The sequence below is a fragment of the Setaria viridis genome, chromosome 7 (genome assembly GCF_005286985.2).
Source record: "Setaria viridis chromosome 7, Setaria_viridis_v4.0, whole genome shotgun sequence".
NCBI classification, from domain to species: domain Eukaryota; kingdom Viridiplantae; phylum Streptophyta; class Magnoliopsida; order Poales; family Poaceae; genus Setaria; species Setaria viridis.
The window spans coordinates 21,752,856-21,766,015 of NC_048269.2; the positions used below are offsets into that span (position 1 = coordinate 21,752,856).

At 45.6% G+C, this 13,160-nt stretch overlaps 1 protein-coding gene and 1 pseudogene across 1 annotated transcript; both read left to right on the forward strand.

The window, feature by feature from the left end:
* On the forward strand, positions 1-2,960 carry LOC140223474 (uncharacterized; annotated as a pseudogene).
* Positions 2,961-6,643: 3,683 nt separating this feature from the next.
* Positions 6,644-11,725, forward strand: LOC117864188 (glycerophosphodiester phosphodiesterase GDPDL3). Its single transcript, XM_034748211.2, has 9 exons — positions 6,644-7,087; positions 7,614-7,907; positions 8,144-8,259; positions 8,350-8,848; positions 9,396-9,434; positions 9,519-9,806; positions 10,039-10,178; positions 10,440-10,923; positions 11,049-11,725. Exons 1-9 carry the CDS (start codon positions 6,988-6,990, stop codon positions 11,330-11,332), a joined length of 2,244 nt encoding a protein of 747 aa, XP_034604102.1. The 5' UTR covers positions 6,644-6,987; the 3' UTR covers positions 11,333-11,725.
* The last annotated feature ends 1,435 nt before the right edge of the window (positions 11,726-13,160 follow it).

A 13,160-nucleotide genomic window follows, 5' to 3' on the forward strand; every position in this document is an offset into this window, starting at 1 on the left:
ATGGCAAGCAAGATTATCTGGGGGTCTAGTCAAGAACTTGTGATGTGGGCAGTAGATTCTGATAGTGCCGCTGAGTGGAAGATTAGTAAAAATGAGCACTTTGAGAAGATGATTGGATCTAGACTAAATGAGAAAATAGAAAATATTGTCGTTGAAGTAGTTGATAAGGCCAGATATCAACCACTGCACAGTTCAACTTGGTCCAAAGCCAGTTCTAGTGTGACTAGTCATGCTAATCCAGTATGTCCTTCATCTCATACTGAAGGTGCAAGTGACACATTTACCTCAGCAGAAGAGTTAGAACAGGTAGCTGAACTTATTGATTGGAGTCAGTTGACTATTATCCTTGATCCTGATCAAGATGGAGAACCTTATATGTTAGCTGATGAGGAAATTGTATTTGAAGCAATGTGATTCAAAGCAGCTGATGAGAGAGCAGCACAAGCAGCTGAGGAAGAAGCTGCTATTCCAGTCATTCCAGAAGACCTTCTACATGATATGAATGACGCACGTATTGATGTACATGACAATGAGCATTCAGAGCCAGTGTTGGATTGGGACAGGAACAACCCAGAGATGGCAGTCGGTACTGTATATCCTTACATGGTTGATTTCAGATTGGCAGTCAAGCAACATGCTATAGTGCAAGAGTTTGAGCTTGGGACAGAGAAATCTGATAAAAGTAGATTTAGAGGATATTGCAAGGAAATGGATGCCCTTGGATAATTAGAGCTAGAACACAAGCAGATGGGTGTGTCAGGGTATAATTACTAACCAGATTTTATAAGATACTTTTATTTATAAGATGCATATCTATTTTATGTGTGTGTTATGATCATGAACTAAAGTTTATTGCAATGTGCAGGTGCAAATAAACAACCAAGACCACAAGTGTGCTTCAAGAAGAAGAGTGTGTGGCACAATGGCTAGCTAAGCATGGGTTGCTGAAAGGGCAATTCCCCTTCTGTAGAGGAAGCCAAATTTGGGTGCTAAAGAAGTGCAGGAGGCTTTGGAAGACAAGTATAGAATCCAGATTAATTATCAGACAGTGTGGTATGGGAGACAGAGAGCAGCAGAAAAACTTTTTGGTAAGTGGGATGATTCTTTTGATTGGTTGTATAGGTTCAAGGCAGAGGTGGAATTGAGGGCACCTGGTAGTGTGGTTGAGATAGACAATATTAAAATTGGCAACAAGAGGCACTTTACTAGATTCTTTTGTGCTTTCAAGGGTAGCATAGATGGATTTTTATATGGATGTAGACCTTGTATTAGCATAGATTCCACTGCCCTAAATGGGCAGTGCAATGGTCATATGCCTGCAACATTAGCTTTAGATAGTCATAATTGGATGTTTCCATTAGCATTTGGGTTCTTCCAATCAGAGACCAAGGATGACTGGATTTGGTGCATGGAGCAACTAAGAAAGGCCATTGGAGAACTTCCAAAGTTGGCTGTATGCACTGATGCTTGCAAGGGGTTAGAAGCTGCAGTCAAGCATGTCTTTCCATGGGCAGAACAGAGAGAATGTTTCAGACATCTCATGGAGAACATGAAGAAACACTTTATAGGAGAAGTGTATGCAGCAAACATGTGCCCTGCAGCTAGGGCTTATGCACCTAGGAAGCATAAGTATTTCATGGACAAAGTAATTCAAGGTAGTCCAGATGTAGAAACATGGCTTCAAGAGCACCAGAATCTTCTATGGGCTAGATCAAAATTTTCAACTGACATTAAGTGTGATTACATCTTAAACAACCTAGCTGAGTCATGGAATGCATGGATCAAAGAATTCAAAGATCTGCCACTTCACTGTATGGTAGATGCTATAAGGGAGAAGGGTAAGATCATGATGGCAAAGAGGAGAAGGATCTCTAGAGCTCTTCATGGAGTCATTCTGCTAGCTATCATTCATCAACTAAATGCTAGCTCAAAGGGATTAGGCCACCTCAAAGTCACCAAGGGCCTTCCTGATCAAGCTAAGATCACAGAGATCTACAAGGATGAAGAGGTAAGAAGGCATGTTGTATACCTCGAAGATCACATGTGTACCTGCAGGGAATGGCAAGTGACAGGAAAGCCTTGCTCACATGTCTTGACTGTGATCACAACTGACAAGCAACCAAACTATGATAAATTTGTGGATATGGCTTATTCTGTGCAGAGGTTCAGGCAATTATATGATGGATGCCCTAATATCACTGACAGGAACCAATGGCCTGAAGTTGAGAAAGGATTTAATACCATCATGCCTGGAAAGAATTGGTAAGGTGAAAAGGCAAGTAAAGTGTGACGATTGTGGTGAAAAGGGGCATAGAAAGGGAAGTTGGAGGTGTGAGCTAACTGGGACAAAGAAGAGGTGTGTTATTTAAAACTTCAAGTTATTTTAATTTTTGTCATTCACATACTGAACACATTGTTTTGCAGGAAAAGAACAAAGAAGAGCACGTCAAGGCTAGAAGGAAAAAGGCTAAGGAAGATTCTGCTTCAGCTATAGTGTTAACAACTCCTAGGACAAGAGCAGCAGCAGCTAGGGAGGCAGCAATAGCAGCAGCCAAGGAAGCAGAAGCAAAAGCCAATGAAGCAGAAGCATCAACATCAATACAATCCACTAAGAGGTGATATTTGTCACACATGTCACATATGTGTTCCATTTGAAGCATCCTTGTGCTGTTTGTGTAGGATATGAAGTAGCGTATACGTTGAAATACTACTAAAACCTTATATTCTTGCACCTGTACACCTATTAAAGACTTATATTCTTGCATCTGTTTGTTTTTTCCCCTTTCTGTGTCATTTCCAGCCATGGATTAAACATGATGTTCCATCTCTTTTGCTGTTTGTCCAGAAGGCTAGCTTTGGAGGCACCACTGGAGCAAGCAACAAATGTGGCCAAGAAGATGACACCAAGAAAGGAACAGTTGGCCACCAAGGTCAAAAAGAATTCAACAGCAAAGAAGTAGAAGTACTTGAGTTTCCCCTTGAGTTGTATGCTTTTACTTGAGTTGTCTGATTGGTCTGCTCCTCCCACCTCTCGTTAGTTTTACTGGACACTGCAAGGTTTTCACCATTCATGTATCATGTAGTTGACTGCTTGACAGGACATATATCAATTACTTTGGAGTTTGGACTCATGGAACTGAGAGTATGCTCACCTTGTTGTGTGATAAAATTGTCTAATTGCTCACCATGTTGGTTGGACTGGGAGTATCCAACTGTCAAAAAAGTTGTCTGATTGCTCACCTTGTTGGTTGGTCTGTTACTGGTTGATGAAATGAAAAAAATTGTGGTGGATTTGCGTCGAGTAAAAATTTGGGACACGGACACAGGTCGAGTAAAAATTTGCGTCGAGGAAAAAAATTGTTGTATGATTGCTCGTGAATGCTACTGACGCCGAGCAGAGCATGATTAGCCGCTCCTACTAGCAAAATCCCTCCTTAACCCGCTCGGGTGCTGGTTCAGAGGCGCGCCTGGGCAGAAAGGATAAGGTAGGAGCAATTTGGTCCTTTCGCATCCCGATTCCATGCTGGCAGGATGAGTTGGCGCGCCATGTGTGCAAAAATGGCAAATACGTTGCTTTATTTATAGAGGGGTGGCAAAAATGTGAGGGCAACCGTAAGGATGGCAACTGAAGGAGTGCCATCCATAAGGATGGCAAATAGTTAAATATCCCAAATCCGACACCACAAAACTCACACTGCAAAATGGAATACATGATTGTTAGCATTGTTCCTTGTTGGAAAACATAAAGGAAAAAAAGAAAGGAAAGCAACAGATGGAATGCATGATGGCTACTTGGTTGATGAAAAATGCAATATTGGCAAGCTCCATGCACCTTTGCGAAGAAAAAAAAGGAAAATCAAATGCCGCGCTTGTTGCCGGTCCATTCTTTCCAATCTACTCAAAATTTAAAATAAACGGAAATGTGAGATTCACATCCGAGAGAAAGGAATGGAAGCAACAGGAAGATTCACCATTCAACACCATTCAAGATTGAGATGCAATCAAAGGGAATGAGGAGAAGGCGAATCAACCTGGCATGAAGGAGGTGGAGAACTGGAGATGAGATCCGTTATGAGCAACCTTGCATGTGGAGCCGCCGAATCTAGCCTCCTCATCCACAGATCGGGCATCCTCCTTCACAATGGTGGAGGGGATCTCGGGAATGGCAGTCTCGATGCAGCCGCCTCCACGGTTATGGTGATGAATGTCGGGCTCCTCCATGGATCCTACAACAAAGGTCAGTGAAGCCCCATGGACCCGCTAGATCCGACGAGGGCACGAGTCATCGCCGGGATCCGCTGGGGTGCGCTACCTCCACCACGTTGGAGCTCGCTGCCCAGGGAGCCTGCAGATCCCCTCTCCTCCCAGCCTCTCCTCCACGCGCAGCAAGCCAGCGCCGCCAGGCACCGCCATCGCCGGCCGCTCATTTCTTGTCACCTCTGCTTCCTCTCAACTCCTCTTGTTGGCATGAGAGAGAGGATATGTGAGAGAGGAGAGAGAGCATCGGGAATGTAGACAGAGGAGAGAGAGCATCGGGAATGTAGACAGAGGAGACGGAGGATGGATATAGATAAAAAAATAATAAGAGAAAAGGAGAGGAGGATAATCTCTCCTCTTTCTGATAACCTCACCTCTCGCCTGCTCTCGCTCCGTTGATTTCGGAATCCACGGCAGTTTGAAATGCCCTCCGAGGTAGGCAACCTCCGGAAGGGATTTTCGCTCGTCAAGCTGGCGGCGACGTGAGACCATGAGCCGGTGCTGCGCGCGGCCATGGGTAAGGCAGGGCGCGAGGTCCAGTCGTTCTCGGTACACGCTGCAAATGCATGTGCTCCTCGGTAGCGACGTGTGCTAACCAAACGTGCCTCGCGATCCAGATCCCGCAACCAGATCCCGTCGAATCCCGACGCGATCCGGGCATGCCGCGAGCGCGGCCAGTCTGGCGACTTTCCCCGCATGGAGCCCGTGTCTTGGAAAACGCCAGAGCCGACGGAGCCGTCTCGCCCGGGAGGCCGGGACCGACGGCCCGCGCGCACGGCTCCTTGTCCTTGGAGTCTTGGACAGTTGGACCCTTCCTTCCTTTCCTTTTGCCGCCGTCCCGGCGTTGAGCAGGCGGGCGCGGCGCACCGATCGGGTGATAGCCTGCCTGGGTGGGCGCAGCCACCGGCCTGCCTGCCAGTCAGCTTGGGGCGCGTGAGGCCCTGGTCGGCCTGCGCGGCACTGCACCTAAGCGTTATTCGGCGAGGACACCCTTGTGTCAGCCTGAATCAGCGAGCCGCGGGTCCAGGCCCAGCCGTCCGGCTACTGTTACCGCTTACGTCATCATCCTGCTCACCTGGCTTTGGATGCTTACCCTACTCGTACCTAGCATCGCCAGTGCGAAAGCTGGCCGAAACAAACGCGGCAGGAAGTTCGCACCGCTGGTTCGCCCGCCACGGTGCTTTGCCAAAACACGGGTGATCCGTACTTGTAGCAAGGTTTAGTTCGGCCATGATTTCTTTAACCACCCAAACAACTTTACACTTTTGCGTCATGACTCGTGTTCCTTTCGGCAAGCATAGTAAATGCTAACATTACTGAAATGCAAGTACGCGATTAGAGCACTAGCTAGAGACCGAGATCGTAATCTCAGTCTCTTATACATAAACGACGAGGAAATGGTGGTGCTAATGAGCGAGCACGAACGGCCTCCTAGGTCGGAAGGTTATTTGAGCTAGGTTTGACGTAGAAGTTCCACTAAGACCCCGTTTGGAGCATGGCAGATTATGTGAATCTAGAATCTAGAATCCAGAGTGGCTCCAAACGGGTCAGATTTTGGTGCAGATTCCAGAAGCCAATTTTCCAAATTCTATGAATCCCATAATCTGCTAAAGGCTTGATTCCACCAGCTTCTGCACATGAAAATTACTAATTTACCCCTCTTCTGATATTGAGCAACAGGTTGGCTATGAAATGGTAGCAAGGGCAAAAAAGTCATGTATGCAACAAATAGCTATAAAATCAGATTTTGGAATCTAGGAATCCAAACAATTCCATCCAGATTTTGCCCAAAATCCAGATTTTGAAAATCCATCCAAAATCCAGATTTTCATAATCCAAAATTGGATCCAAACGATGCCTAAGACTGACCTAAGCTAAATATACTGACTCTCGTACGTGGAGCCATAATAGGATGATGATGTATTTGTCGCCTGCTATGTCTTAGATAGTATTATTATTCTTACAAGAGAAATAATTATCACGCGTACGTGAAGTCACAATAAGATAGTAATGTACTCATCGCCAACCAAGTCTTAGATGGCACCATCGTTCTCACGGAGATATGGTTGCCAATCTGTGGACGTTTGGAGGTTTTGCTGTTTGCTTGCCGGCCACCGCCGGCCACGCTCCATCCCTGGCACCGCCACAAGTGTGGCGTAGAATATGGATGCCACAACTTTCGCAAGAAATGTGAAAGAAACAGTGCTATTGCCTAACTTGCGTCACTAACCAAGCAGCATCCACAAAATTCTTGCAGAGAGAAGAAAGGGGTAAAGCCACCCCCATATCGATCGAGCAGTCCTGATCCTGAAGAATCCCCAAAACGATCGACCAGCCCTGATCCTGACCCTGAAGCCATCAATGGAGGCTGGAGGCAGCTGTTCTCCTCATTATTTGACCACCACTACTACTCTACTCCCCCCGACTCCCCGAGTACACGGAGTACCCCACCACTTTTCCCCGCTGCCACCTCCTTCCTCTCCCTCCCCCCCTGGTCTCCACTCCCTCCCCTCTTCTTCCCCAACGCAACTCAGCACTACTTCCCTTCCGCCTCCATTTCCGTCTCCCTCTCCCGGTCTCGGGGCTCAAAATCCAACATAGCCATTGCGGCTCAAGGATTTCTCGTTTCTTGCTGCCTCCTTGGCCTCCTTGGGGCGGCATTTCCGGTCCAGACCGCTCTTTTACGGAGTTGTGTGCTTGCGCCGAGGGCGGCGCTCTCTGCCGGAGGAGATGAGGGCCTGCCATGTCTGTTCCGTTCTCGCGCAGCTCATGCTGCTGTGGCTGGGCGTCGCCGCCGCGCAGAAGGCCACTTCTTGGAAGACATTGAGCGGTACACATCCCCCATTCTCCTCTTCTTTTCCTTCAGGATTGATGACCCTTTTGGACGCCGCCAGTTCATTTTTGCTCAAAATTCCTCTTTTGCGCACGTCTGTTTTGCTTTTAGCCCTGTTCTTTCGATTATCATCCATTCGAGCATTGCGTGAAATTCCTACAATCTGCTAAGGGTTTTAGATTTTGGGTCGTCCGGGGGTTGTTTTGGACTGATCAAGATGTCCTTCCCCCTCTGGTAGCCTAGTCTTCCAGCTGATGGTTGTGTTATCATTTAGGACCTGGCAGCAGCTTTTGAGATGAAGGATTGGTACATGACTGTGCGTTGATAGTATCTCTGTACACTTATACATTTCTTATCGTTACAGCAAAACATATAGCCTGGTCTCCTTGACGATTTATCCTACCTGCATGCCTCATTTTGCATAAGAATCCTGCTTCTCGAATGCATTCCGGATGAAAAGATTTAAGGATCCAACAACCATTTCAGGCATCCCCTTGGCTAACAAATACGCCTGTTTTTTCAGGCAAGGCTCCAGCAATCGTAGCCAAGGGTGGATTTTCAGGGCTGTTCCCTGATTCAAGCCCAGATGCTTATGGATTTGTGCAGTATTCTAGCTCGCCGGATACAGTGCTATACTGTGATGTTCGGCTAACCAAGGATGAGGTTGGCTTGTGCCTGCCGGACATAAAGATGGACAACTGCACAAATATTGCAGATATCTATGCACAGGGTCAGAAGAGCTACCTTGTCAATGGCGTGCCTACATCAGGATGGTTCTCTGTAGACTACAATAACACTGAGCTTGGACAAGTGTCTCGTAAGTGATATCATACTGTCTAAGTTATCTCACTAAATGTTGGATGTTGTTAATGCCTGTAGCCATGTTAGTATTAGATGAAGAAATGGGAAATGCCTCTTCCCCTTTTAATGAAAAACGTGCCTAGGCACGTTCGTGAAAGGAAAGGGGAAATGCCTCTTGCTTTGAACTTTCTATGATCTGAGCAACATGATTCGTTTACTCATCTAACTCATCGCGATATATATGCCATGCAGTCATCCAGTCAATCGCTTCCCGGTCACCCAGATTTGATTCAAATTTCTATCCACCACTTGCTGTCGAAGATGTGCGGTCCAAATTCAAACCTCCTGGAATTTGGCTCAATGTTCAGGTACAACTGAAGAATATAATTCCATATAGTAGGTCACATTGGACTGTTTTCTGCTGTCACGCTGTAACCTTGAAATAATGCCATTTGCAGCATGACAGGTTTTACAGCCAGTTCAATCTAAGCATGAGGAATTATATCATTTCTGTATCTAAGCGTGTTGTTGTCAATTATATCTCATCACCTGAAGTGAGCTTCCTCACCAGCGTACTTGGAAGAGTTAGCAAAAAGACAAAGCTTGTGTTCCGCTATCTTGATGAGAGCACTCTCGAACCATCTATGAACCAGACGTATGGTTCCATGTTGAAGAATCTTACATTTGTCAAGACATTTGCATCCGGGATACTTGTCCCAAAGAGCTATATTTGGCCTACTTCGGCAGATAATTATCTGCAGCCGCACACTTCAGTTGTCAATGATGCTCATAAAGCTGGGTTGGAAATTTATGCCGCTGATTTTGCAAATGACTTTATGATCAGTTACAACTACAGCTACGATCCCTTAGCAGAATGTCTGACGTTCATTGATAATGGTGTGTTCTCTGTTGATGGTGTACTGACTGATTTCCCTGTTACACCATCAGAGGCAATTGGTGAGTCCTAATTCTTTCGACAAGTTTAGTTTTACATCAGCACAATTTTGGTCTTCAAAATTTTCTACCATTTTATTTTCTGAGGGAAGAAAGCAGGGGATCAGGCTTCTACTGGTTTCTGTATTCTGAGGACTGGATGGCTGTGAAATTGCCCTTCCGCTGGATTTGCACCAGCTGAAGCCAAGAGGTTCTGAACAGATCTAGCTAATTGCCCTAATAAACCTTAACTCAAACTATGTAACTTGGTACCCAAGAAAATTCAACAAGTCATTAGGATAGATACAGGCATACAGCAGGTAACTATAAGATCTTATCTCTAACTTGATATGCAGGAAAACTAACAAATCGAGAGAGAATTAATATCTAAAACTCCTATGACATTGTTGTTAATTCTCCATATAAAGCAAAGAGCATTTGCCACAAACATCTAGTACGCTTTTCTGCCTTTATCGCCATATTTTGAACTTTTTCTGTCTTCATATGATTTATCTGAAGATACATAAAGATTATTGGTTCTCATCCACAGTGTTTATATCTTGTTGTGCAGGGTGTTTTACCAATTTAAACAAAAGCAACACAGATCATGGTATGTGTAGATCCTTTGTTCGTATTATTTTATGATTCATGTTTATTTGTTGCCAGTCACCAGTTTCTCACTTTCGGAATGTAGGAAAACCTCTTATTATTTCCCACAATGGTGCTAGTGGGGACTACCCCGGTTGCACTGATCTAGCTTATCAAAAAGCAGTTGATGATGGCGCAGATGTCATTGATTGCCCTGTCCAAGTGACCAAAGATGGAGTGCTAGTATGCATGAGTTCAGTTAATCTAATGGATGATACTACTGTTGCAAGATCGCAATTTGCCTCTCAGACGGCAGTGATCAAAGAAATTCAGAGTGCGCGAGGAGTCTTTACGTTCAACCTCACTTGGGATGACATTGTAAAGAATCTGAGACGTAAGTTGAATTGAAATGGTTCTGCTATTGAATGAAGTGCAAAATCATTTATATATTTCTTGGCTATTTTGCTTCATCAAGTCACCTGCTATCTGATCTGGATCATCTTTCATTGCCTACTTATATATTTTGTTGACCAGCTACCAGCTAGACAGCTTTATTGCTCTGCTATTGTGTTTGTGCCATTGGCATCAAGCCTGCATTCTGAGATAACTTTTCTCCATCTTTACAGCCATAATATCTACCCCATTATCCACCTACAGAATGGATAGAAATCCGAGGTACAGGAATGCAGGAAAGTTCATGAGACTATCAGACTTTTTGGACTTCACAAAGAATAAGGATTTATCAGGAATCATGATCAGTATAGAGGTGAGAATTCATGCTAATAGTGAGTCTTTAAGTGCATGAAGAGAACAAAATCCACTTATTTACTACTATGATACTGGCTATTTGGCTGCCCCTATCACTTTTGTTGAATCATTAATTGGTTCTGTCAAGAGCTTAGCATTTATTTCATATTGTAGTACTTAAAGCACATCAATGAAGACAAAACCCATAAAAATGTAAATTGTCCCTGACTTCCAGTAGTAGATTCATGCCCTCAATTAACTTGATGTTCATATTTTGCAGCATGCCGCTTTTGTGGCAGAGGAACTTGGATTTGACATGGTTGATACAGTTATCAAAGCCCTTGGCGATGCTGGTTACAACAATCAAACTACCCAGAAAGTTATGATTCAGTCGACGAATAGTTCAGTTCTAGAGAAGTTCAAGCAGCAAACAAAGTACGATCTTGTGTACATGATCAACGAAGAAGTCAGGGATGCCACACCTTCTTCCCTCGTGGACATCAAAAAGTTTGCTAGTGCCGTATCCGTTGATACCAGCTCTGTTTTCCCTGAACCCCACCATTTCACAATGTACAAGACCAATCTTGTCCAGACACTGCAGACTGCGGGTCTCTCGGTCTATGTTTACACTCTCATGAATGAGTTTGTGTCTCAGCCATACGACTTCTTCGCAGATGCGACAGTGCAGATCAATGCGTATGTTAAGGGCGCGGGAGTGGACGGGCTGATCACTGATTTTCCTGCCACAGCTCGAAGATACAAGGGTAAGTTTAGTTAGCCACTTAGCCATGTTGTGTGTCTTGCATAGTACTGTGTTAAGATCACAAAGCATCCACAATACTTGCAGCTGTCAATCTGTTGTACTCACACGATGAGTTCTATTTTGCAGTGAACAGTTGCATGAACATGGGCAACAGCGCGCCGATTTTCATGGCCCCTCCTCGTGCTGGCGATCTCATGCAAATCATCAGCAAACTTGCGCAACCACCAGCATTGGCTCCCATGCCGCTCCTCACAGACTCGGACGTGGCGGAGCCGCCCCTGCCTCCCGCCAGATCAAACAGCAGCACAGCTCCAACACATTCCGGCGCAACCAGGATGCATGCTCATGCTACGCACATCCCGGTCCTTGTCACACTGGCGGTGCTTTTCGCTTGGTGTTCCCTGGTCTGAGATTGCAATGCAAGTCACGCTCGTCATTCGAGTTGGACACAGCGCCAATCTACTAATCAAATATTCTTCTCTCCACCTGTAGCAGACTAGCCTTAGTTCATTTGTTCAGTGAATATGCATTTGGGGGCACATGACACTTCTCTGAGTTGCCCATGCTGACGTTTCAGTACATACATGTAAGACGGGGAAGATATTGCCCATGTCTTCTTCTCAAGCTCTGGACAAAGTAAGGGCTATGATCTAGTGTAAGCAACTCAGATGGCATAGTTCTCTACAATCTGAGCCTGTGAGCCATGACTGTTCTGTCCTGAAAGGCTGAGGAATATGAAAGTTGCGAACACAATCCCTGAATTATGATGGTGTTACACATGAGATGGATGTGTTTCCGGATTACCTGCGCGTTCTCTGATCTAGTCTCAATATTTGTGTTCTTTCATGCTCTTGTGCAAGTTGGATTTTGCATCGTACGGCTGTCTTATGCAGGTGCTAGTTTTTGCGTTGATTGCCTGTTTTCCTGGCCTAATGGCTATGTAGATGGCTTCTTCTCTAGGCTTGGGGTTCAGTGTGTCGATATTTGCCCCTGCAGCCGATAAACCTACAGTCTGCTTTGTTATTCGGAGGCCATGTTTTCATCTCTTCTCCGAACTCAGAACTGATAGCATGCCCTCATCCTGCTCGTTTACCCAGTGCTTGCAACAAGCCTAACAGAAACCAAATGCCATTCCTGGATACTGAATTGAATGGCCAAGGCCTAGGCCTAGCAGGATCTCGATCGGCAACTAGTCCCTTCATGATCCATATCTAAGAAGATGTAGATAACCATGCAAGCACAACGGGCGGGCGGGCGGATGGATGGCACCTATGTTCTCTGCGCTATTATCTGATGCGTGATGCCGATAACGACCTGGAAATCCGGTTCTTATCGCATCGCCAGCCTTGTTCATGATAAGCACTGTGATGGACAGCCACATGCACATGACAAAAGAAATGTTCGATTGGTTCACGTCTGATTGCGAAATGAAACATGGCGTGCAGCTCTGTTTAGTAGTATCACTCCTTTTTTGAGGAGGGAAATCTGACCCGTCTTGTGCAAACTCTGTCATCTTCTTTTCCTCTGAAAAGATCGATCAGCAACTTGGCCATTAATTTGCCATGGCTTATCTTGTACATGAGCCATGGCCCCTCCGAGGCACCGAGATGTTCCGGCCACAACCTGCGGGGCCGACTGTTCCACTGACCAGGACCTCGAAACTATCGGCACGGCGCACGAACAGAGGCGAGCCATTACAATCCGATCACAAATCACACGGCCGGTTGGGTTCGTACGACACGGGCAGAGCTGTTCCCAACCCGGGAGCTCCCTCAGACCCTCACCGGCACGGTGATCGCCGCGGCTCCGGTATTCCGGTGGTTAGATTTGCAGTCGTTCCTCTGAATTTGGGAGGGCGCCGTTGTTCTGTTGGTCTGATCTGACGGTTGAAAACCCACGTAGCCCACTGCCGTACATGTATCATGTCAACAGGAGTCTACCAGTGCCATCAAGAATCCACTATAAAAATTGATCAAAGAAAAAAAGACAAAGAATCCACTATCAACAGAAAATAAAAAGAACCCAATATCGAGGGGTTCATGCCTGAATTTTTACAACAGGGATAATCACTAGTACGAGTTTGGGCAGGAGCGTCTCACAAGTCACATCCATGTTCTATCCTGCTGCTGCTTCCAAAAGAACGCAAGAACATCGGTCCGGTTACTTTCGAGTGTCAAGATCCCAAATAGACACTCCAACAGAAACTGTTATATCCAAGGTAGTACGCACTGATCGGTG